This window comes from Pseudorasbora parva, chromosome 1 (assembly GCF_024679245.1).
Source record: "Pseudorasbora parva isolate DD20220531a chromosome 1, ASM2467924v1, whole genome shotgun sequence".
NCBI lineage: Eukaryota > Metazoa > Chordata > Actinopteri > Cypriniformes > Gobionidae > Pseudorasbora > Pseudorasbora parva.
The window spans coordinates 45,254,908-45,280,807 of record NC_090172.1 but is presented as its reverse complement, the minus strand read 5'-3'; the positions used below and the strand labels follow the sequence as shown (position 1 = coordinate 45,280,807).

At 38.6% G+C, this 25,900-nt stretch overlaps 1 protein-coding gene and 1 long non-coding RNA gene across 6 annotated transcripts in view; one reads left to right on the top strand and one right to left on the bottom strand.

Moving 5' to 3' along the window:
* Positions 1–25,900, top strand: part of LOC137084762 (uncharacterized) — a 138,595-nt gene that overhangs the window by 45,479 nt on the left and 67,216 nt on the right. The window lies entirely within an intron of this gene.
* lmo1 (LIM domain only 1) overlaps positions 505–25,900 on the bottom strand; it is a 31,140-nt gene continuing 5,744 nt past the window's right edge. For 2 of the 3 annotated variants that reach the window (XM_067442814.1, XM_067442805.1), the window contains exons 2-4: positions 11,322–11,535; positions 3,193–3,318; positions 505–1,061 (exon numbers count right to left, since the gene is read on the bottom strand). In XM_067442814.1, the coding sequence (XP_067298915.1) occupies positions 956–1,061; positions 3,193–3,318; positions 11,322–11,535 (446 nt within the window). In that variant the 3' untranslated portion in view covers positions 505–955. Of the gene's footprint in view, positions 1,062–3,192; positions 3,319–11,321; positions 11,536–16,594; positions 16,619–25,900 lie in introns of those variants that run through there. The other variant, XM_067442821.1, reaches the window with a different exon arrangement.

Sequence of the window (25,900 nt, the reverse complement as noted above, 5' to 3'; positions counted from 1 at the left end):
CAGACAGCAGTTCGTTATGAGGCCTTGTGATATTTTGATAGAGCTGTAAGTTGGTCAGACCTGAACTCAAAAGGTAATTTGATCAAGACTTGGATCACCAATGGTAAGGATAAGAATTCATTTAATATGTGAGTGTTTGAAAAAACAGAAAAATTACTGAAGACTCAAACTCAGACACTCAGCATGACCTGACAGATCTGTTCTAGTAGTCAATGTTATGTTATTACGATGACAACAACAACTGAGTTTTTAATTAATTTGCTTTATTCGAAATAGAGCCCATATTTAATAAAGACTATTTAATTCATCTGAAAACAACTTGTCTTAGTCCATCAGCAATTCAAATATGCTGTATCATTGTCATTCTGTATATAAAATTGTCATTTATTATTTGTAGTAGTCTGATAAATGTTTTTGAAGCTAGTGTTAAATAATTACATTTGTTGATACATGGGCCAGCCTCTTCCAACTTTGGCTTTGGGATCAGAAAACAAACTCAACTAATAACATTTAAGAATCTGTTTAATTCACACTGGTAATAAAATTGCATTACAGTTTCATAAAATAAATGTTCCAGTTTATATATACAGAAAACCGACTGTACATACCCTCAGAGAGCGAGAGAGAAAGAGAGAGAGAGAGAGAGAGAAAAAGAGAGAGAGAGTTGGAGACCAAAACAGAAAAACATCACAAAAACCATACAGGCATTACAGTGCTCAACTAAGCAGGCACAACTGTACATCAAAACGTGTAACTGCTCAGTGTTGGGGACAGGAAGGGCCAAAAAGTAGTACATTTACAATAGAGTCCTCAGGGACCAATAGGGCTTTTACTGTAAAAAGTATTGCAGGCAAGCAGACAGATGCTCCTCTCTCTGAGTGCAGCAGAACATCCATCGCACAGAAGCGCGTTTGTGTGTGTGGACCAAGAGCTGCCGCTGCCATCGTTTGATTGGCTATTGAACTTGTGTCTCAAAGCTCCCGTTGAGCTGCCCCTCCTCATAGTCCATCTGACACAGAATCATGTTGTTTTTTAGGAAAAACTTGTCTCCCACACAAAACCTGCAGAAAACAAAACAACAACAAAAACATATAGGTTAACAGGCACATCTATTTGGCTTAATCACATCAAGTCCACAACAGTCAGCAACATATTTTAAAATCAACTCCTTCACACCAAGTCTAAAATATTGTACTATGTTGGACTTTATTTTTATTTTTTATTCTGCAGCCAATTCTTGTTGTTTAATTTCATACCATTCAGCTAGTTGGGGAAGTAATGCCGATTCAGCATCAGACTCAATAGTTTTGTGAAGGTTTTGGTCAGACTTGAACAGAGTTGGACAACATTCAGAATAAAAGAATTGTTTAAAATGGCAGGAAGAGGTATTTACTTACTAGCATTTTAGAAATGGATTCTGGGAAAGTAAGCTTTTATTTGAGTGCTAATCTAAGTGCTGATTTTAATTGAACTTTATTTATTTTGTATACATGAATACTATCGTTTGAAAGTTTGGGGTCGGTAAGATTTAATGTTTTTCAATTAAGTCTCTAATGCAGGATGCATTTATTTGATAAAACTATTTAAAATTAGCTTTTTATATATGTTTATATGGCACTGAATATATACAAATCAAGCCACGTTTTTTTGTATAGGAAATATTGCATCAGTGTAAATGAACATGCAGTGGACCGTCTTCATCATCACTGGCATCAAGAATTCTACGGTTTCTGTGACGGCCTCAAAGCCTCTTATGATGTAGCAATAAGGTGCAGCTTTAACTAAGTGTTTTCAAAACCAACAGCATTTTTCAAAGCAGGACAGGACTGGCATCCAATGAAAGCATGCCACCATTTCTTTTCATTGGCAAAAAAAAAAAAACTGTACCAGTTTCCAAGGAAACCCCACCGCTGAGCTTTTTTCCCCCTATGTTGGGGCTCCTTGCCAAAGTATAAATTGTTAGCCTCTAAAAACTTCCCAATGAAATTTCATGCCAATTAAAGAGAAAAACATTCCATGTGTGCACTGCATTTTTACATTAACAAGTTTGCATATGAAAGCCACAAATGTTTTAAGGACAATAGAGCGGCCATGATGAAAGCGTTGCCAGTGATATTTTCTCTTATCAATCAGTGCCACACTAATGTTCTGCTTTGCCAAAAGAATAGAGCGAGGGAATAGAACTGGGCTCCTTGTGTGCCATCTTTCAGTGGTGAGGCTTCACAAACAAAACTTTACCTGGTTCTCACCAAATATGCCACTAAATGCTTTATTTCGTTTCATTGATGCATTCAACATCTAGATCCTTTAGAGGAGGTGTAGTCAGCTACAGCATAGTGGAAAAATATTGTATTTGCGGCATCAGTGCTGAAATGGAGTTTGAGCTTGTTTGTATTTACTGTAGTATTCAACGAGTGCAGCGCATGCATGCAGCAGGTTGAGAATGACACAAAAGTCTTTTTTAGAAGTAGGTCACACACTAGAGCATTTAAGACACTGTCACACTCCTTTGCTCCCCAGGAATGTTTGGAAAGGATGATCCTTGAAAAGTTCATTCGTCCGGCCGCTTAATTCCCTCGCCGAAACACATACTGGTGACGTGCTCGGCTTGGCTGTGTATTGAGTAAGAGCTTTCTGGATGACTGTGTTCAATAAGGCGTTCACAGTTTGATCAGGCTTGGTATTGGTCTGCCAGTGGTATCTCCAATGAAGCGCTGGTTAATTTCACTCAACTCAAGCTTATAATCCCGCTTCTGGTCACAAATACAAACCAGGACCAAAAAAAAAAAAAAAGTATAGGTTTAAGATGGAAAGCAGAGTAGAAAGGGGGTACGGGCCAATCGGAGTGTGTAAAGTCACAATGCTTGAATTCATTAAGTGATTTTTGTGTGAGCGAAATGCCCGCCTGGTTTCACAGACAAGGCTTAAGGCTAGTCTCATACTAAAATGCACGTCTGAGTGGTTTTAACTGAAAGCAACTTGCACTGACATATCAAAATTTGTCAGTGCCATTGTTTCATCTCAAGATGCACACCAGTAAGGCACGTGTATAAAAGCTCATTTAACTAAGGCCTACTCCTGCAGGCTTAATCTAAGCCCTGCCTGTGAAACCGGGCCAATAGGTTCTTCTGCATTTCTAGATAGAACGAAAGACAATCTTGCAGGCTTGTTGTGATCTATTTCTCTACTTACCTCTGGTTACAAAGCTGACAGGCAAAACAGTCCAAATGGTAAACATTATCTCTGGCCCTCATAACCATTTCAAAGGCTGGGATCAGTTTACTGCAGGCTGCACAGTTCCCCGTTGTACCGAAGAGCCTGTGAGAGAAAACACAAAAAGCAGATTTACTCACTTATACCTTTCTTAGCCTTTACAAAATTGTGCAACAAACCAAAAAAGGCAAGAAAACAACTGAAGAAATGGAAGGGGAGAAAAAAAAACAAGGAAAAAAAAAACACATTGGACATCTAATGCTATACGTGAATCCAGCTTGGCACACATTAGGTATTTTTTTGTTAATGAGGGTACAAACCTAGATGTTAATTCTTAGCTAATGATCTAATTAAAATGATCACATGGTTCTAATCCCCTTCTTCAAAGAGTTTTTGCCTAGCACACTGCAAAAGCAATGAAAACAGGTCTGAGGCGAGCAATTGAACTGCTCAAAGTTTTTTTTCTCCCCTTTCTCTTTTAAATCCGAAGTAACTAATGAGACTTTGCTCAGACCAAAGCCAGCTGGATTTTACACAAGAGGCTAAATACTATAATGTAGTCAAAAGTTCAAAAGATTCCCCTCACAAGGATACTGCCTCTATCCTCCATACCTCTCCTCACATTCTCCCCTTTTCTCAGTGACCTGCTAAAAACAGTGAGATGTACAGAGTGTCGCTGTGGTGCGTAACCTTGGAGAGGTAAGATGCTCGCTGGAGCACGGAAAGGGACACAAAACTCACATTTCTCTGCTGTTTATTTAAGCTTATTAGATGGGATGCAAACCACCAAGGTCACAAACAGAACAAGGCATCGAGGCAGATCGCTTTCCTCCTCTACAGCCGCTATTGGATTTACATTTTCATTTTCAAAGCCCTTGCTCCAATGTTTAATTTGGAGATTCAGAGACAGAGATATAGATATATGTTCTATAGAATAGGGATGCTATGCACACTGGAAGAGCAAATGGAAAAGAACTGGGGGAGGAAGAGGGGAAAATAAGGCAGGATAGGGATGAGGCAGTATGCTAAACACTCCTCTAAAGTTAAGGACTTGGTTGAAAAGAGAAGGAATCAGAACAAAGTTGCCGCGAGTCCATATTAGTCTCTCTCGACTGCTTGCCCTGCGTCACCACTAGCATCTATCCAGCAGACCCTGCTGTTAATTAGAGCAACAGACCCGAGCGGAGAGGAGTCTTATGGTGGGAGAGGGCATGTTGTTATATCAGATAGGCGAGGTGTTAAAAAGAGCCATTGTTAGATCGGGTTACTGCTCCAGTAAAATGTGTTTATGTGGAACTCTGACACTCTGAAGAGGCCGTGCAACCCTAGCGAGGTGTTGCTTCACAAAAGAGTTCAACTTATTAAAATAATGGTTTGAATGCAGCCCTGTTCCAAGGTCAAGGCAGAAACTCACTAATAATTGCAAATGCACGGTCTATACTTTACATTTTAAAGTTACGCTTTACGTTAGTGTCTATTACACATTACATATAGGAGTTTATTTGTAATTGTAGTAAGTGCATTTACTGTACAATCTGCAAAATAATTGCTTGGTTATCCATGTTGTCTGTATTTCTAGTATATTACTGTAGTAAGAAAACGAATGTCACAAGGGTACTTTATTTATTTATTCAAAAAAAGGGGGATTTATACATAATCTGAAAGCTGAATAAGCTTTCCATTAATGTATGGTTTGTTAGGACAATATTTGGTCGAGATATAATTATTTGAAAATCTGGAATCTAAAGGTGCCACAACCTAAGAATTTTTATATCTAAGAATTGTGACTTTATATCATACAATTGTGAGAAAAATACTCAGAATTGTAGGACTTTTTATATATTTTTTTTTAGTGGCGGAAATGAGCTTCCATACTTGTCAATGCATATTACTACTACTAATACAGTTTTTATATATTTACGGTTGGAAATGTATAAAACATTTTAAATGGAACATGATCTTTACTTAATATCCTAATGTTTTTTGGCATAAAAAAAAATAATTTTGCCATTATCAAAACAATATGTAATGTTGGCTATTACCACAAATAATTGTTTTTATTGGTAAGGCTGGATATTGATACAAATGTCGATTCGATTTTGATTCACAAGCTCTTGAAATAATTTCGATTCTGATTTGTTTGGGTCCATTTTAGTTAAAATGTGCATTTTGCTGGCGTATAATAGAATATCGCTTAAATGTCAGAATGGACAGAATGTCAAACCAAACTATTTGAATTGCTAACTTGTCTATGTGAACAATTCATTTAAAGTAGTTTGTTTGTGAATCAGGCTACGAATTAGGACAACAATGGTCATGCTGTTTATGTGTGCAGCCAATGAGGACCACTCAATAGAACGACTTTCCTTGCCATTATTGTGCTGTATTTATTGCATCACATTAAATTCTGGTGGAATTTTTATTTTACTGTGGTTCTGAAGATTCATTATTTAACTGAAGATCATGATTAATTGGAAAATCTTTATTTTTACACAGCTCTGTATATTGGTATTTCATGCTCTGTAAAATCACCTTCTTGACAAAGATAGATCCCTCCAAGATTTGTCTTTTCATGAGGGCCTTTGGCAGCATATTAAAGAGACTATGCCAAATCATTTGCCACAACATTTGACAGGACAACCCTTAACGATAAGAATGCCAGTTGTAGTTGGCTGAGATCTACCAGTCATTCTTCCATCTTGGCAAGTTCTCAGATGGCGGGCCACATAATCCTAACGTTTGCAGACGCACATACATGGTTAGAGGCAGAAGGAAGGATTAAGGTGTCTGTCTGAAGGGCCGTGTTCTCTAAAAGGGAATAGCGCACAGATTGTGGTCGAACACATTTCAAATGTCATGCCTTAATGCTGGAGCAAGCAACTGGAGTTGAGAGTTCAATGTTGTGTTATCCTCGCTTGCTACTGAAAAGGTGGTCAGAGTCCCTGGGGATGCTGAACAATTTCTTATGGCTCACGTCCATCATGTTGCACAGTAGAGAGTGTTACAGATCACATCACAAGACCCATTTTCCCTTCTTTTCTAAATCAGGTCACAGAAAGCACAGGGATGGCAGTTTGAGAGGGTTGTTACTGACTTGTGAAAATTCAGGAATCTCTTGATGGTTTAAGAGCACAGCAGTCATCTTAAAAGAGAAGGGACTCCTCATACACACACACACACACACACACACAGTGACAGATAACCAGGGTTCTGCAAAGAAATTTGCAGTGGTTTAATTGTAGGTTTTCACAGCACTATGATGGCCCGGCTCAAAATGGAGACTTTACTGGGTTAATTTAAGTGGATTAGGAGGTTACAGAAACTCATTTGGAAGGTCACCAGCAAACTTTGAAATACAATGGCTTGGATTTTCAGGCAATATAACTCAAGATAAAGTGAAACCATTTTATCAGCAAGGCCATTTAATGTGTTATTCCAAGCAAAATATACTCAAGAACTTCCAGGCCTAAAACGTCTATTGTGCATAATGTTTGCTGCATGAATTGCCATTTACAACAAAACTTTTTAATTGTTTTCTTGAAAACAAAGCAGTCTATTCAAAAACAGATATTGGTGATAAGATTAATGAGCACTCAACTCAATGTAGCATTCCTTTAATGTAATCATAACCTCGACAATCTTAAAGTCCCCAGAATGCCAAATCAACTAAATAAGGGGAAACAAATCTCTTTTTCTCTTTCACTCATCAATAAAGGAAAGGAGAACAGAGCTTTTCCCTTCATACTCTTATTTGTTTAACTAAACCTTAGTATTAAAGCTGAAAGCCTTTGCTCATTGTTCTCTATGATTCCCTGTGGCTCGGTGTAGACAGGTGTTTCTCTTCTGGTGTTTCTTCATAACTCCTCTGAAGCCGGCATCAGCTTCCTTCCCTTTAATGTCTCTCTGTGATTAGACTTCAGCTGTTCAAAGAGGCTGTGGTTCAATACTGTATGTGTGAATTTACAGAAGTTCTGAATACAGTGAGGTTCAAAAGTGTGGGACCACAATAAAGATCTGAGATTTACACTTTATAAAGCCTGGACCTAAACACAATATTTAAAGGGGTATTTCATTGCTGGGAAGATTAATCTGTATTTTAACTGGGTCAGTAATGTAGTAGAAATGTGAAATTATTATTGAATTTGGTGCCTTTTAGACTGAGAAGAGACAGAAAATGTATTTGTGTCTCATGGGGATGAAAGACGACAATTCCCAGAATGCGTCGCTGCCCTGTGAGACAACTCCCAAAGCCACCGCTACTGCATTACTGTGACTGAGTTGGAGAAAAGACACTACAATTAAATACTGAACGCGTGTTCAATATAATGAGTGAGTTGCCGTGCGAGTGTCACAGCACAAACGCTGCAGGAGTCAGATTACATTTACCGTCATGAATGAGCTCTCGTGATGGGGGGGGGGAGGCACAACCATTTGAATACTCCAGGGTTTCTACTGATACAAAGCCATATGCTAATCGCACCCTTTAAGGATTTTTATATTTATTATATTTGAATTGTTCTACCCATCTATTTTATATATATATATATATATATATAACTCCATGTTTCCCAGCGACAGGCCAGAAACCTGACTGCTCTAGAGAAGATCTGTGTGGAGGAGTGGGCCAAAATCCCTCCTGCAATGTGTGCAAACCTGGTGAAAAACTACAGGAAACGTTTGACCTCTGTAATTGCAAACAAAGGCTACTGTACCAAATATTAACATTGATTTTCTCAGGTGTTCAAATACTTATTTGCAGCTTTATCATACAAATAAATAGTTAAAAAAAATCATACATTGTGATTTCTAGATTTTTTTTATTTTTTAGATTATGTCTCTCACAGTGGACATGCACCTACGGTGGCAATTTCAGACCCCTCCATGATTTCTAAGTGGGAAAACGTGCAAAATAGCAGGGTGTTCAAATACTTATTTTCCTCACTTTATATAGATTTTTTAAAAGATTTTTATTTTACATTTACATTTAATCATTTAGCAGACGCTTTTATCCAAACCGACTTACAAAAAAGGGGAGAGTAATAAAAGCAACGGAACAGACAAGGCCAAAAACCTGTAAGAGCTGTAAGAAATCTCAATTAATTAGCACAATACACAACAATTTTTTTTTTTTTTTTTTTTTTTTTTTTTTAAAAAGACAGACATCTACAACAAAAACTCACGTCCGCAAAGTGCCGAACACTGGATTTTGATAGCTATGATAACAACCCATTAGGACTAAGGCTGTTGCCCCGGGGGAACATTTTATGGGAACTACTCTTAAACCGTAATGCTGCTAATATCGTTTGCGATTGAAACTGATGTATTTTTACTACTGATCTCAGACTTTTGGACCCCATTGTATTTTTTTTTTCAGACAGGGGTCACTGCATTGTGTGTTTGGTGTAGTAGTTAATCTTCAAAGAAAGATACGGTTGACATTGGGATTGTGTTTAAACTCAAACAATATGACGGATGTCTCTTTTTACCTCATAGGGATAGCCGGGCTTGTTCAGTAGACTATTTTAACATCATAATGCACTGAATGATTGCCGAGACTTATCTCTGCCCTTTAATCATATTCACATGCTGTGCCATCATTAGGAGGGGGTGTAATCTACGTTATATTTCAATTAAAAGCACCCTTCTTTGATTAGTAAATGACTGATGTGTCCCCTGTAATATAATGCAATGGTTCAGAAATAAAAAAATATTTTATGTCTGGGGTGAGCACAGTCAAATACAGAGGCTCTCTCTCTCTCTCTCTTTCTCTCTCTGGTCATGAGGTCAAAGGATTCTTGACCTCAGCAAAACAGATTAATCTATTTCTGTGCGCGGAAATGAAAGAGTATGGCCTGAAAGCTTATACCCCGAGTTTACTTCCTGCACAAGTAGATGGTCAAGTGCTATAGCTTGAGCTAGTTTGTGTAGTGGTGGGGCTGTGTATGTTTTCGTGGGGTGGGATTCATTATGGCTCTACAGTACTCCTGAAGGACAAAACGCAGAAGGAGCGCAGCTCATAATTAATGTGCGCATGGCAGGGCTCCAAAAAACACAGCCGAAAATAAAAGAAATGCGTTTGATCCACCCGCATATCTTTAATGAAGTGCCTCCCTGTATGGGAGGCTAATTCTGGGTGAGATTTCAGCTTCATTACTGAAGGCGAGCGGGCTGATTCTCCAGCAGTGCACTGGAGGTGAAGTTTAGGTAGGACGCCCTGCGTGGAGTCTCAATCACTCGCATTCAAAGCGAACGCACCAATGCTGCCTCGCTCTGTCTGCACGGAGAGGGATACTTCTTAATTTGGGCCTTAATAGAATTCATATCCAGCATCTCCAGGCATTAAGTAGCACACATTTGTCACAGGCTGAAGAGCAGACGAGTGGGCTAGATTTCATTAGGACATCAGAGCAGTACAGTGGCAACAGGAACAGCTTGTTTTTGTGCCATTTCACCCTCCTCCACCTTACTTTTATTCTACCAAACAAAAGCAATTGTCAAACGTTTTGGTATTATTTACATTTATATACCCTTTTTTTCCCCATTACCTGACTTGCTCCAGTGTTCCTATTGGGAACTTTGTCAGGTTGCTTACTTTTACAGTATTATAACCGTTGTGGCTTGATGTGAAAACTGAGTAACTGCCAGTGTTAGTTTTTACGTTTTTTTTTATTTAAATTTTTTTTTATTCATATTTTGGGGATTTTGATATAAATATTGACTAAATTTAAGGGGTATAGTAATGTAAATTATATGACAAAATACATTGCATTTGATTTAACTTTGATTGCATTTGGTTTCTTTCTAATCGTAGTCAATTATTTTAGTTTAAAGTGAAATATGAATCCAAATATTCAAAGATTTTATACAGTATATTCATTTAAAGATTTGAGTCCCTGAAGTAACCATGTGTACAATATTGTGAATGTTTATGCTTTATTTATTGCATGTTTTAGGTGTGTTTTTGAAATTTGCCTGGTGCATTACAGAAAAGCATATTCAAAAGTAAGAGTTACATGCTAGTCAGAATTTGTAAGTTACATATTTATACGCATACAAATTCACTTGTGTATTCTGGATATTTTGTGCAGTTTGTGTACATCTGATTAATCTCATATGTATATGCTATGTTTGGGTGAGTTAGAAAACTCTGCAGCAGAGCACTTCAGTGCACCAGCGTTCATTCACTGTTCAGTTTCAGCTCACGCTGCTCAAGTGGCTCACTCATTTTTTTAAACATTATTCTTTCTAAATTTTTCTGTTTATAATAAGTTTTTTTAATACTTCAAAAAAAGAAAATCCCTGTTGATTTCTCTTCAAGGCAAAATATCTTTTGTGTTTTGTAGTTACATGAGAGTTACATGACGGTGTGTAGATGACAATTTTATTTTTGTGTGAACTATCTCTTTAACACGGGTAATGACGACAATGCTAAACTGCGCGTCTTACTAAAAAGGGCCTCACCAGTGGGGGCTCTTTTGGGAGAGCAGCTTGGGGATAAATGACTAGATCTGGTTGGGAGACCCCAGGGACTGGGATTTAACGCCCAGGAAATAATCATGTTTAATTTAGCAAGCAGATGGCTCAGAGATAGGAGGCAAAACCGATCCTTAGACCTGTGGTTCTGCCACTCAGCAGCCTAGGGTGAGCTGAAAGTCCATACATGTACTCATACACAGCGGTTTATCACTTAACTTGGAAAATGGGCGATACGTCACATTCATGTAAACATGCGAAACCTCACAGAGCAAAACATAAACAGTCACTACAAGATGCCACTCCAAGCTATTTGCTCACTGCACAACTGGGATTTAATTGGAACACACAGAGTCTGGGTCTGTACACTGCGATGAAGAAAGAACAAGCACTTAATCTTCCGTAAAAGCCTCAAAGAAAACCTAATTTACAAGCTAAAAAAAAAAATCTCTCTTATAACCCCACAAGTTAGCAGATAAACGCAACAGGAGAGAGAAGACAGGGCCAGGAACGAGACGGGCAGGGTGGCAATCATCGGCTGTTAGATGAGGGTGTACTTTTCTGAATGTCATGCAGCCTGAGGTGTAACAAGCCCTTTCTGCTTTGGCAGCACTTTGACTGGAGCGTGTTCTTACCTCAGGTAGTCCCTGCGACAGAGGATGAGATTGGCTTTGGTGTAGAGGGTGGAGCCCACCTCCCCCAGGCGGCAGTCACAGCAGGCACATTTCAGGCAGTCTTCGTGCCAGTATTTGTCCAGGGCCTTGAGCAGGTAGCGGTCTTTAATCTTGCGGTTGCAGCCGGCGCATCCCTTCTGTTTTCCTTTGGGCTGGACGGAGAGCATTGGCACACCTGTGGCGATAGGGAGACAAACACAGAGAGTGTTGTGATTTACTGCCTGGATAAACCAGTGACTTTTCATGTTCCGGGCTCTTTGATAAGGGTGGCGACAAGCCGAAGCTCGGGCCGATATTTTATATGCATTAACCACACTCTCCTCCGTGCAGATAGGCGCGCGGGTCACTTTGGACCGTGTTCATCCGTCACTGTCCCAGCTAAAAAGAACAGATGTTATTTTTGGCAAGTGACATACACCTTTTTAATTGGGGCTTGAATGCATCTCTATGTTGGGATGCCCCAGGACCATCTCTATTTAGATAGCTGACAGAGGTATTTATGTTGTTTGGAAGATTGGCCATGGCCCTATTTCATCAGTATGAGAACTGTTGGCCATGCTAAAAGCCTCCCGTGGGCTTTGTTTGGTATAGATCAACATTAACCTTTTAGAGCACTGTTGACCGCAAGAAGGCTGCTCTCAGCTTCCAATGAGATACTGTATGGCCTAAGTGCCTTCCGAACGCGTGCGCACACACACAAGCACGCCACAGCCCAATCTCCTTTTACACTCACGACCACTGAAGAGTAACCAAACAGGCTAAATCGCCGTGCTGTCATGTAGCCTCCCCCCTTTAAGCATGCCTTTTAGCCTCCTAAAGGACAAATAAAGTCCATTTAATAACTGCACTAAACACTAATAGTCTATCTGCGGTCTGACATTTGTGTGTGGACTAAAAGCCGCCCCCGGGCCAGAGCTGGTAACACTGGCACTCGGCACCCCTCTGCCAGCACTAACAGGTCTGCCACAGCTGAAAGCGCAGGACAACAGCTCTTAAGACACTCTCTCCCACACTGAGCTATTGATCCGTCTAATAGAACGCACAGCTAAACCGGCACTCTCCCTCTCTCTATACCTCTTTTTTGCTCTCTGCTTTCAAAACACATTTCTCTCAGAAAGCCCTGTGTGATGCCCTCTTTGACACCCCCCACCCCCCACGCCGCCACCGCCATTCGGCAGTGAATTGGGCCTCGGACGGTCAAAACATTTAAAGCCCCAATCCTGTATGTAGACAGATCATCTGGACTTTTGATTTAAGCATTAGTCATTTTACAGTTTTTTACAGTACAGAAAAGGCATAAAAACAGTCTCTGTAAATAAGGAATTTGTTATTAAAAATAAGGTGTTGATATGAAGTATTTGGGAGGAATTAAAGGAACAGTCCACACAAAATCTAAATTGTGTCATTTAAATCACCCCCATGTTGTTTCAAGCCTGTATGACTCTTCTATGGGTGAGAATCACAGGGTACTTCAGAATATGATACGATTAGGTGTGAAAATATTCCCTCGTTTTCTCGATGCATCGAATACAAATCCTGACGATGCATATGCGTCGACCTTGAAACATGTATTTTTGAATCGTGATTTCGGTCAGTAATTGTGTAAATTTAAATTCTAAGAACCTAATTAGTTGCAATTCGATAGTTTTTCAGTGCTTTAAAATGTATAAACATTAAATTATGCACAAGTTAATAGAGACGTTTTGCAGCATCATTTGTGCCCTTACAGCTCTCCTTTAGACACGCACTGCACTTTTTACCACCTTCACTGGATTGCGCTCCGTCCGTACCGACACATTTTTGAGCAGCCCACGTTTGAGTTTTCCTCAGGACGGTCATGCTATTCACAAGCAGATGACAGCTCTTTATCAAGACAGGAAGTCCAACCGCTCAAGCCATTGCCAACTGTCAAGTCAACACTATTGTTGAAATAATTAGCTTTTATTGTGTGGAAATGTCACCGATATTTAATATAAAATAAAACAGATTTACAGAAATGGGTCATACATTAAGGCTACCTGAGCAGGTGAAGTAAAACCCTGCTTATTCAAGGATGTACATTTATTGCATGGATGGAGCAAACACAATGTAAGTGTATAAAATGCATATACGCACTGTTCTGATGAATGATCAATTTAATTGAATGTACTAAGGAAACTGCTAAAATGACTACCACCTTAAAACTGAAATTAGAGCACATTAAATTGGATGCACATTAAAGTTGCGTTCGTTACTATAGCAACAGTAGACACCCGGCGCGGTTTCTTTCAGAATCATAAGGAAAATGTTCTGTATCATGAAAACAAAGAGGGATTTTCTTTCCATTCCATGGAAAAAAATTCATATAGGAGTATTTGGAAAATTGCATGATATTCTAGACTCTCCATGGAAGCATTGCATGTTAATGGCTACACAACCTTATTGAAGTGTTACAGACAGGTACATTACCTGTAACACTTTAATAAGGTTGTGTAGCCATTAACACTATTCTATACAAAACTTTTAAAGCCTTTTTTACATTTGGCAATGTAAATTTCTACAAATGGCAATTTGTATAGGCTATTAAAATAGAGTGTAATAATAATTAAAACAAATAACATGAACACATTTACACCATGACAGACACATTGGGAAAAGAATTTGAATAATCCTATGAATCCATATAAAAATGTTTTTTTGTTTTTTTTTTAATGCAGAATTGCATCGAATCTAATCTTTTTGGGATCGAAAACCTATTAATCGTGAATCAAATAGTTTCACTGCCTACCCCAAGATTCACAGCCCTAGATTCAATACATGGCTTATGATACAGATAACACAGCAATTCTGCGATAATCAATATATTGCAAGAACAGCCTTTCCAGACTTTGGACATTATCGTGTTTCATTATCATTATCATTATCATATAACTTGTTCACGGTTTCCTTATTCATGTGTTGAATGCCACCTCGAGGAGCCATGAAGTAGCGGAGCTGGGAGCAGGGAAATCTATTAAAAAGCACCTTATTTTATTAATTAAAACATTGATATTTGGCGGCAGCATATCGATTCTTTTATCGCTTGGAGAAGGACAACGATATATATCCCTAGTGATATTTTGTCCCACCCCTAATTTCTTCTGCAAAAAAATTTTGAAAAATAATTTTTTGGGCCATACATTTTGGAAAGGCATGAGCTTAATGACTTGATTGATTTTGTTGTTTGTTTGGACTATCCCTTTAAAATCATATTTTCCCAGTAATGCTATGTTTATATAATGCTTGTGCTTAGCTGATTTTTAGTGCATTGTAGATGTCTGTTAAGAGTATCCTGATGGCAGAGGTCACAGGCAGTAGCTCTTATTCAGCTTTAATGTCCGGTAATGGCTCTACTGTACATGATCAACAAATGTACGCCAGTGGGCATGAACTCCATTATCCGTTATCCTGCATGCAACTATCAGCATATTAATGTTTATTTATTTATTTCTTTATTTTGGTGTATACTCTAACTGGATAGCCTTGCACTGTACTTTCAGGGGAGGTTTAGTTTAGGGAGGTTTAGCAAGGTTGGACAAATTTCTGAATCTTTCCAAACTTTCAGATAAGGCTTTGTAAACCCAGTGTTCAACTTGACAAACTTACCTTAAACTAAACTTGTCTTTATGAACTTAACTTTGAGTAAAAAACCAAAAACAATTCCATTTGCTTCTACTTCCTTCCATTTAAATTTGAATTGCAATTCTCCATCCTGTTTGCTACCTCTATTGTAGATGCCAAATTAGTATAATTTAAATTTAGCAGACTGCAGTTCAATTCTGAATAGCCACAGATCTAGTACCTGCTCAGTCTCACATTTTCCCTCTGTGAAGCACATGGTCATTTATTGGATTCAGATTTGTTCAATGATTCCAGACTGTCCACACATCAGTGGTCCTATGAATATAATATAATTAGCATTTTGTGGAGAGAGAGAGAGAGAGAGAGAGAGAGAGAGAGAGAGAGAGAGAGAGAGAGAGAGAGAGAGAGAGAGAGAGAGAGAGAGAGAGAGAGAGAGAGAGAGAGAGAGAGAGAGAGAGAGAGAGAGAGAGAGAGAGAGAGAGAGAGAGAGAGAGCTTGTTAGTTAAATTTATGACTTGGATGTGAATAAGAGCTCTGGTGGTATTCAACCATCTTATTTCTTTATCAGAACTGGAAAAAGAGGGAAGCTAATTGGTCTAGTGCCACTGATGGGAGCCATCAATTAGTGGTGTGCTTCCCCCTCCAGCTTCCTCCCCGTCCCTCCTCCGGCCCCAATATGGGCCCCTTGAAGCCGCCGCATTAGGATCACAAAACTCGCTATAAATACCAATGTTCAGTATAAATGAAGGTAAAAAGCCTTTAAATTGAAGCCACACTAGCTGAGGGCGGTCGTTTTCTACCTGCATTTCATGGCTTGTTAGAGGTGCACTCTGCAGGTATGCCAACAGTGCTCTCCTGTCAGCCTTCTACGGAACTAGAAACAGTCTTAATGAGGAGAGAGAGAGCTCGTCTGTGAGGAAAAAAGTGTGTCTGTGTTTGTACGCGAGTGCGTACGAGACGGAAACGAGCTTGGGAATCAGGCTCCTTCAGTTCCCCAAGGGATGGCACAAAAATCTTTAATTTGCCTTTTATGACAGCTAATTAGTTATTCTATTCAAAATCTTTGCTTTAAATAAGAGAACTAATTATACACAAAGGTCGTTTCCCCCACCTCAGGAGAACCACGCATAATTGGTTTAGGCCACCCCCCCCTCCCCCTTTCCACCCACCTTTTAACAACACACACATTGGTTGAAGAAAAAGTTAGCCGTAAAGAGTTTAACCCTTTCTGTAGTAAACCATATACGAGAAACCTTGGAGCATTCCCGTTTTGTAATTACCTGGATGAATTCAGGTTTGTTGGTAACTTAACGACACGTCACATCGTGACAGGTTTCCTAACCCAGATTTAAAGCGGCTAACACTTTCTGTCTCACCAGGCTAGAGCAATCTCCAGGATGAGTTAGTTGAATGGCGCCGTATTTTGTCTGAGCTAATCATCTTGTTTCTGCCATCTCTGAGAAACCTCTTGTTGTTTTCCAAAAAAGAGCCAGCTGAGATATGCTTTTAGAAGCCCTATATAGCCTCAGCACATTTTAAACCTAAAACGACAGAGTAAATGACTGAATAAAAGTACATAATGTTGACTCTGACATCAGCAAACTGGTATTTTGAGGTTATACAGAAGAGTGCACCTGTCATCATTCTTTGAACAGCTTGGAATCTCAGTAGTAGCCCCTTCCCCCATTTCTGGCCTGCAGAACAAAAAAGGGGAACATTATAAACGGAGACGCAAACTGAAGAGGCAGCTCCCACTTAATCCAATCCATTTAACCGATACAAGTGCTGCTGACCTTCCTGTGTCATTCCATGTCACAAAAAAAGCATATCCTGCTATCTGCCACTTGATTCATATCCTAACAGTAGACGCATTTTTTCCTTCAAGAGGCAGCGCTTGCCTTGTCAAACATTTCTCCCAAACAAATAAAAGGGAGGGAAGAAAATCAGTCGCTATTAGTAATTGGTGTGCACCCTGTCATCTGCCTCTTTCCCCATCCACCCTTTAAATACCTTATCTCAGTCGAATATGTACGGATGCGTTTTTGCATTTGAAACTGTCAGACCATGTACTTTCCATTATAAAGATAGGATCCAGTTTCTATGTAGGCCTTCATTTCAAGTTCCATTTTTGTGGATATCAAAAAAATCAAATCAATGTGGTACTCTTTTGATGTATTTAAGGTTTAGAGCAAGAGGGAAAAAGTCAAGGAATCATTTTAAAGTGTTCCCAGTATCACAATTATCATATCTATGGGGGTTGGGGTTGGATTAAGAGTAAATAATTTGTTTGTCTTTGTATGAGTCTTTCCTTTATTGGGTCTTCTAATGAGAACTCTGTGAAAGCCAGTGATGATACAAAGTTTAGGCTTGAATGTTAGATCAGGAAGAGTGACTTTAGGGCGATAAACGATATCCTATAAAGATTACAATCAAATTTACGTAAAAATAACAATAAGATCTGGAAATTTATATTTGATATGGATTAATAACAGCCTATCCTAAAGAAGAAATAAATTTGATGATGGCCAGTCAGTTTATGTTGCTAATATGTGATTTCTGTGAGTCTCTGTGTAAACAAACAGAGTGGTTTTGTCTGATACACAAACTCGCACATGTGTTTTCATCATCTGCCCTTCTAATCTATGAACACATGCACTTCATCTCCAGAGCTGCTTTGGGTCACTTTACAAGCTTTTCAGTTTCATTTGAGAAATATATTTTACTGTCACAAGTTCGGTTTAACTAAAATTGTTTCTAACAAAAAAATATGACAAATATATGACTACTGTATACAAAAATGTACATCTCAAAGTAATATTATCTGTAATGAATATCATACAACCAAGACATTTTTTGTTGGAAAATAGGGATGGGTATCAAGAACCGGTTCTAAAATAGTTTGATAAGAAACGCGCATTTCGATTCCGCTCATCACTTCCTGTACGTGCAATTTAATGTGATTTTATACCATTTGAGCGCAAAGACGACTCGCGCGCAGTTTTCTTTGAATGAAGAAAAGTTAATAGTGCCTGATAATGAACCGGGTTCTACCGCCTTCCATATTCAATTTACGAAGAAAGTGTAACGCCTTTTGCAGTTTAAAATGCTTCGTCGCCATCGCACCGGTTACGCTTTTTCCGTAAGCAGTCCGCTGGAAGCTAGATATTTGACTTTAAAACGTGTTAAATAAGGATATTTTTCTTACAAAAACCCATCGATTTGCTTCAGAACACCTTTTTTAGTCCCCCCTCACCACCATTGTGTCATGATTTATGTGAGGAACTTAGTGTATACATCTTAGTTCTGATTCCGCCTACCTAATTTGTGAATTAATCATTCGAGTCAGATTTTTTTTTTAATTTCTGGTTCATAAAATGGGCTTAAATTAGTTTAGATCAGATAAGCAAAATCATTGAATAACTTGCACTTGAATTACATTTTCTTTAACTAAAAACTTACGGCAAAGCTATAATGCGACTTAAAATACACAGCTCAGACTACTTTAATGAAACATTATATTTTGACGTAGGTTCCGTCATTCTTTATATAATTTGCATGAAAATAGACCAACACCGTCTTATGAATCTTATTTTGGCATTCCACAAAAAGAAAAAAAAAGAATTAGGTTTGGAACAACATTAGTAAATAATGAATTTCTTTATATTTTCTGCATATAAAAACATGCATATGGATCCCACAATGCCCTTAAACAAACCTCAATGGCAAAAACTATGACCATGACCACAAAACATCTGAGAAAAGGACCAATTTAGAAGGACAACGTGCTGGAGACTTGAACTACAGATGTATGCGGGATTACAGGCAGTCATCTGTCGCAAAGCTGTTGGCATGATTTTTCATGTATGACAGCAGTACTGCATGCATGGAGCAGAAGAGTTCTGCAAAATATTATACACTAGCAGTGAATGAAAAGTGTCTGAACTGCTTTTAATTACAGGAGAGTTTGCATGTACAGTACAGAGTTTTAGTTAAAAGATGCAACAAATTTAGTTCAAATACGGGTCTGATTCCAAAAGCGATTAAGAGACCCTCATAAATTGAAGGTAGTACGCTAAAAAGAGGCAGGAAAGCGTATTGGAGAGGAGTGTATGGTGGCTGAGACAGATTGGACCAGAAGGCCACTGTGTGACAAATGAACGCTGATCAAGCTTTGGGAGGTTGTAGTCTTTGATTGAGCTGAACCATTTGCCATAAGGGAGTCTAGGTGGTGACAGGGATGGGAGAGGTCTGTGGTGATATTAACGGCATGTCTCCAAGGCATGTGATGAAGATGATCTCTGTGGACTTGATAAGCACTAGCGGGCAGATGTAATCCTGAATTGCATATTTCCTTATTGAATGGATGGTGTTGAGATTTGGGGAATTATAGGAATGGGCAGAAGTAAGTTTATAAAAATAAAAATAAAATGTAAAAAAAAAAAAAGTTAGGTGGTTAAAAAGTCTTAATAAAATTAGGCATATTTGGGGTTTACCTGACCCTGATCAAACTGGTTTCTTCAAGATCTTCATGATACAGCATTTTAAAAGAATACGCTTAAAGAGAAAGGAGAGTAAAATAAATTCTGCCATTCTCTCCTTAATGCTGTTGTTGTTTTTGTCAATACTATAAAAGTCAATGGGAACCCCTTCAGGGTTCCAATGTTGTTTTTGACCCCATTTACTGTCATAGGCAAAAGCTGTTTTTTTACATTTCTATGACCCCCCCCCCCCCCATTTAATTTAAATTAAATTAATTTAATTAAATTGTTAACCATCCCTTTAAATGGTTTAAAAAGTTAATTATATGTGTTTAAAGGTGTATGACTTTTAATGTCAATTCTGACAATGTTTTACTGAAAGCTAAAGCACACAGCATGTTAATTATTTTAATTAATCAATTTCCAGATTATAATGCCAAATACTCATGAAAAGTTTTTGAAGTTTACAGACTATATAAAAACTACTAGCAACTGCTGCGTTAGCTCCATTCGTGCATAGGAGCTGGTTCTGTCTGCATGTAAGCTCTATAAACACAGCAGTCATGGCAATCTGGACTAGAATTTGTCAGACTGCCATGAAGAGGTTAATGGGAACTAAGGCAGATGTCCTACCATTGTCTGCGTGAATCAGTTCCTTTCAATCAGTCCACATCATTACTGTAATTGAGCCTGTAGACACTCATTCTCCTTCACTGCCAAGACAAAACACATCTGGTAATAATGTCAGGTAGAATATGCCAGCTGAAACAGACAAATGAATAAAGAGCTTGATACAAGTTGATAAGCCCAGTACAGAATTATCTGGAACATATTGATTTGTATGTTTAGTGGGCATGATGCAGCACACAAGGAGAATATAGTTTACTCCGTTGTAGCTTTTGGGCAAATAAAGGTAAAGTGGATGCAAATACATATTTTCAAGACTTAATTAAATCATGCCTATCTTAGCTTGTTATGATTATTTCAACGGAAAAGTTTGACCAGGGAGTAAATTTGACAAAGAAAGATGATGGAAAAAGGCGAGAGATCAGGGCTGGCACAACCAGTATGTTTGGAGCGAGGGTACCATTCATTAATATGATGCACTTTCGCAAACTTTAGCAGCCTGCTGCCACTAATAAGCCCCAGTGAAACGGCGCAGCACTGCTCCTTCGCAGTGACCCTGGCACTGCCCGGGATAAGGGAGGGTTTTGTCTCTGGGAATAATTGCTCTTTTCACATGTTACAAGTGTCCTGACCCCTGCGGTCGGCAGCCACTTTCCCCGAGCATAATTACTTCTGATCCGGCCCAAATGAGGCAGCCACATTAGGCCTGCAATAACACTGGCCTGGCTTCAAGCACAGCAGTGTGGGGAGTCTTGGTAGAGCAGGGCTGGGAAACAGGGGGTTTCTTTTCTCCAAGCCCTGGCGGTCATTTCCATCACGTCAGAGGTGCATTTCTTACACTTGCAGTCAGCGCTAGAATCCAAGGCCTTTTCTCGCTCTCTCTCTCTAGGATGAGGAGATTGAGAGGCTTATTAAACACAATGTTAGCTCCTGGTGCCCTGCTAAAGCTTTGGCTAACAGATGCAATTCCAATTAACAGATAACTTCATTAGCGTGCGTGTGTGTTTTATTTATTTTTTGCTCTACACTTTTCTTTGTCCTATTAATTTTAATTTATTCACATGGGGTTAATTAAAAGAAATGTATCAGAGAGATATGCAACAGCTATCTAATTAAATTCATTAATGCTTATTTCGGAGACGTGCGAAAACTGGCAGTGTTATTGCAAGAGGCAAGTTGTTCCAACACTTTGGTGCTCACTCGCTAGCATGGTGAGAAAACAGCTCTGAAAGGTGAGCTGTCGACAGACCAGAATCAGAAAATCTTGTTCAAAAGGAGAGAGAGAGCACACCCGACTCAGGGGTTAGAAGAGTTTTAGTGGAACAATCAGGCTCTCAATAGAGAAAGAATAGGGAGGTGTGTGACCTCACATTTGGCCAATCAAGCGCCACCCGTCTGGAAGTTGTTCTCTACAGTAGACCTGGAGTGCGCATTTGTTTTGGGTCTTCATTTAGATGGATCTTAGAGTCGGCAGCCTACCCATTTACTCCACCGGAAGGCATAAACTGTCAATATTCCCCGCTGATGAATGACTCTTCATATATATATGAACTCAATTCATTTTTTCTCCTCTTTTCCCACAGATTGCATTTGCATCTGAATAACGGAATAAATCCATCTATTCTCCCTCCAAATCTTTTCAGTCTTTGAGAAAAAAAAGGGAGGACAATCTTATCTGACTCCTGGCAAGAATGTAACCATTAGCACCGTCAGAGCCTCTTTCCGCCATCCGTCGCACAATGATGCCCCAACACTTTTTAGCAAACATTAAAAATGCATTTGGCTAGGCATAAATGTAGGCCTTCTAAAGTTTGTGTCACTCCCAAGGTTAGGGAGTGATGTATGAAATTCCCCTCTCCCAGCAATTACTACACATTTAGTGTTTCAAAAGATATGCCAGGAGACAGGTGTGCCATTCAGAACCATGCTGCAAGGTTGAAAATGGAGGAAACGACATGCAGCACAACTCCATTTGGGCCCCGTTTAGAGCTGAATAATGCAAATCCTCCACGGGGGGTATTTGTTGGTGTGTGGGGCCTCTGTGTCACTCGAACACTCTCTCCGATGCCCATCTCCTTATGGGGTAAATAATGAAGCAGGGTTTGGATTGCGACAGTTATGTTTCATTTGCAGGCCAATTGCATTGGGACCAGCCTTTACTGTAGAGGCTTAATCAGGTGAACAGCATTAATCAGGTGTCCTTAACATTACGTAAAGTATTTTATGGCCATTTGACAAGTTGTCGATGCTACAGTTTCCCATTCATCCAAACTTTAGAGCCTCATATCTCATTCCCAAATAACAAATATTCAGATACTCGTTTTATATTCTGATCAGTACACAATTACAGCATTTTAAGCCTGTGAGGTTGTGGGTACAATGCACAATATTGAAGAGTTATTCACAATATTTTAGATATTTAATATTTAGTATCCATATTGCATAATATTGAATTTTTATTCAAAATGACGCGTCGACATAATCGATTAAAACCACACAAAAAAAACGGCATAGGCCTGCCACAGCAGCACAATCTCTATGCAGGAGCATCTACAGACAATATATATATTATTGTCATGTCAGTCCCATATTTTGTGCCTAATACGGTTACATTTGGGGATGTCAAAGTACCCAATAATAATAGACAGCTGCTTTAAGTCGCTAATTAATTGAATATTAAACCGCAAAAAATATTTAAAAATGAATCCTTCTCTGTGTGAATGAATGGCGCAGATGCGCGGTTTCATTTGCCGCGTACACGTGATACTCGCTTCTCGTCTTTTTAAGCTCTGCGGTGTCACTATATGAGGATATATTTTTTACAGTCTATGACATGAGCATAAGCATTTACAGTTTTATTTGAGAAAAATATTGTCAAATCATAAACGCACAGAATGGCACAGAAATTGACAGAAATATATTAGGATACTGTTGTACAGTAGATTTAGCAATGTCTCTCAATGTAATAATACTACTACTACTACTACTATTATTATTGTGTGTAGATGGTTACCTTTAAAGGGTTGATGAATTGAGAAATCAACTTTGCCTTGAGCTTTTGATATATAAAAGGTCATGATAATAAGATTATCCTGTAAGTTTTAGAGCTGAAAACTTCCTTTTTAGTTAAAGAAAAGCTTTTAGAAAAGCTTTTCAGGAAAACGATTGTGAGCTTCATTCTTACGTCATAGCACTACGAAACACCTCTACAGAACGTGTAATTCAGTAGCCCTGCCCACAGACTCATGGAGCTGTTTGGATGACTAGCCAGCAGCAATAAACATGTGGAAGAATATAGCAAGTATTGTGGAAGAACATTTGCAGCTTCCTTCGGATCATAATATTAGGAATGTGTGATACTTTATTTTTTATGAAGTTTCAGCTCACGTGGGGAAGAACGTTTGTGTGTTCGCTTCATTTCATCACGGAATCGTTTGTAAACAAGTCTCAAGTACTGGATTTGCAGACACAATGTTTTTGCCTTTTATATTGGATCCGACAGGAATGGTGCAACAAACTTATGTGAGTAAAACGTCTCTCTTATATGTAATAGTACTAGTCCCGTGGCTGTACCAGACCAAAACGTATGCCCGTTTAAGAAATTATTTCTTGATCTGGTTGCACGCACCATTTTAAATCTCCTGAATGAACAAAACATTTCAGGATTCACACAAGCAACTACTACTGTAAATCTGCTGTGAATTACTACTATACGCAGCCATAGTAAACACTTCCGAATTAGGCCTACATCTCATCTTAAATAAACCTCATCTTTTGTGATTTATAATCATTAGGAATGAAAGTTTAAACATAGATTAGTTAGTTACTTATTGGTTTAAAAATAAAATAAATACATTTGATAGTTCCAGTCCTAGTATTGATCCATTTAGAAAATAATGAAATGATGATTATGAAAAATCATTACCTTGCAGTTACTGGTCAAAATTGTAACCTCTCGCACGCGCGTTATCTCTCTAGAATGGAATAAGTTTTGTGTCTAATCATAATTATCTTTAAACAATGTATACTGTTGATTTTATTTAGAAGAAATGTTTAGATGAGTAAATGGCTGTGTATTCTAATCTTCTCCATAGCGGCATTGAAAGCAATATGATTGAATGGACACACCATACAAGGTTATTGACGTTGCTGGAGAATTCAAGAGTTCAATCGAAAGGCCACTCCATTATAAGCGCCAACCGTGCACAGGAGACCGTCACGTTTAAATGTGTCAAGAAAGGGTAAAATCAGCGGCCGGCAGAAAGGGGGCTGGACAGTATTATTCTGCCTGTGCTCAGTTTCCAATTTCAATTAAAGCGGAGCAGAGTGGCCAAGCGCTTTGGACCACAGCTGCCACTCTAACAGATCAGAACCCTCGCGCTGAGCATCGATTAAATTAACCTCACCAATACTGTGTCCTTCCCCTTTAAGGAACAATACAAACTAACCAGCAATCACTGCCTTTAATTAGGTATTCAAGATTTGATTTATCGAAGGTCAGCCAATGAGTTGTGGAAGTTGGTATCTCATTAAGTGGACTGAGTTTCCATTTGCCAGCCTCCCTGCAGTGCTTTCTCTAACAGCATCCTCCCTTATATGTTGTGGCTTTTTTATTAAAAAAGGAATAGATTTTAATATCCATGTAATATTTGGATGGAATGTGTTTACACAGGCTATATTGGATTTCTCTCTCCCAACTATTTTCTTAAGTACTTTACATGAGGTTTGTTATTATCGGTTTGTGGCATATATATGGAAAGTTTATTGAGCTGGGGGGAGTTTTCATTATGTTGTCCCAATAGAAAAGAAAAACCCTCTGGCATACATGTTTCCTGTATTTATAACAGTGACCTAGTCAGCATTACAAATACTGATGAATTGAATCCATAGACACCCCCCCCCCCATCTCCCCAATCTCCCCACCGCACCCCCAAAAAAGGTATTATAAAGGTATTATGGTAATAAATGTGTGTTTTTGCCTTTAAAAGCAAAAATGCATAGTATTTAGTTTGTAATAAAAAAAAAAGTGTACTTGGCGATCTAATATATATATATATATATATATATATATAAAAAATATAATTCATATATGTACAGTAGGTTTTTTTATGATTCCAGAGTCAAGAGGTCACAATCTCCCAAAACATCAAAGCCATCCTCCCTCACACACCAGGAAATGTCAAACTGAATCATATATTGAACAGTGTACATTACTCATTTCTGAATTCTTACTGCACACCGTTATTCAGTAATCTTCAACAGCTCCATTGCAAGACACAGATGCACATCAGCTATAATGATGACTAGGGCTCTCTTTGCGTTGCATTAAAACATGTTATAAACATACACAGTAAATAAGTTCTGCACATGCAAACCAATTGCAAACACACGTATGCATGCAAGCTAATGCATACAGTAAACATGTACCCACACACAGGTGTGTACACATGCCTACATACCCCTGTACCATTCTAAAAACAACACAACGGTTATCTGTGTGCATGCAGTTCTCCGGTAAACACACTCTTGTGAATATGTATCTAGGGAACATTTCAGGAGGGATTAAAAAAGGCCTTTCAACTAATAGGCATAATGGAAGATCAATGTATAACAAGTTGGAAACTCTCATGCATAAACAGACCCCGTTACAATTATGCCACAAGATTCTATTTCTACATTAATCATTCATAAGTGCATAGCGCACCCTCATAAACATTCACAATGCTTTCCTTTTCTGAGTCTAAATACCTTTCACAACTCATGTCTGGAATCTTTCCTTGTTTTATCATTTGTAAGTCAGTTGATATTTACAGGATAAAGACAGCAAGGTGAGGT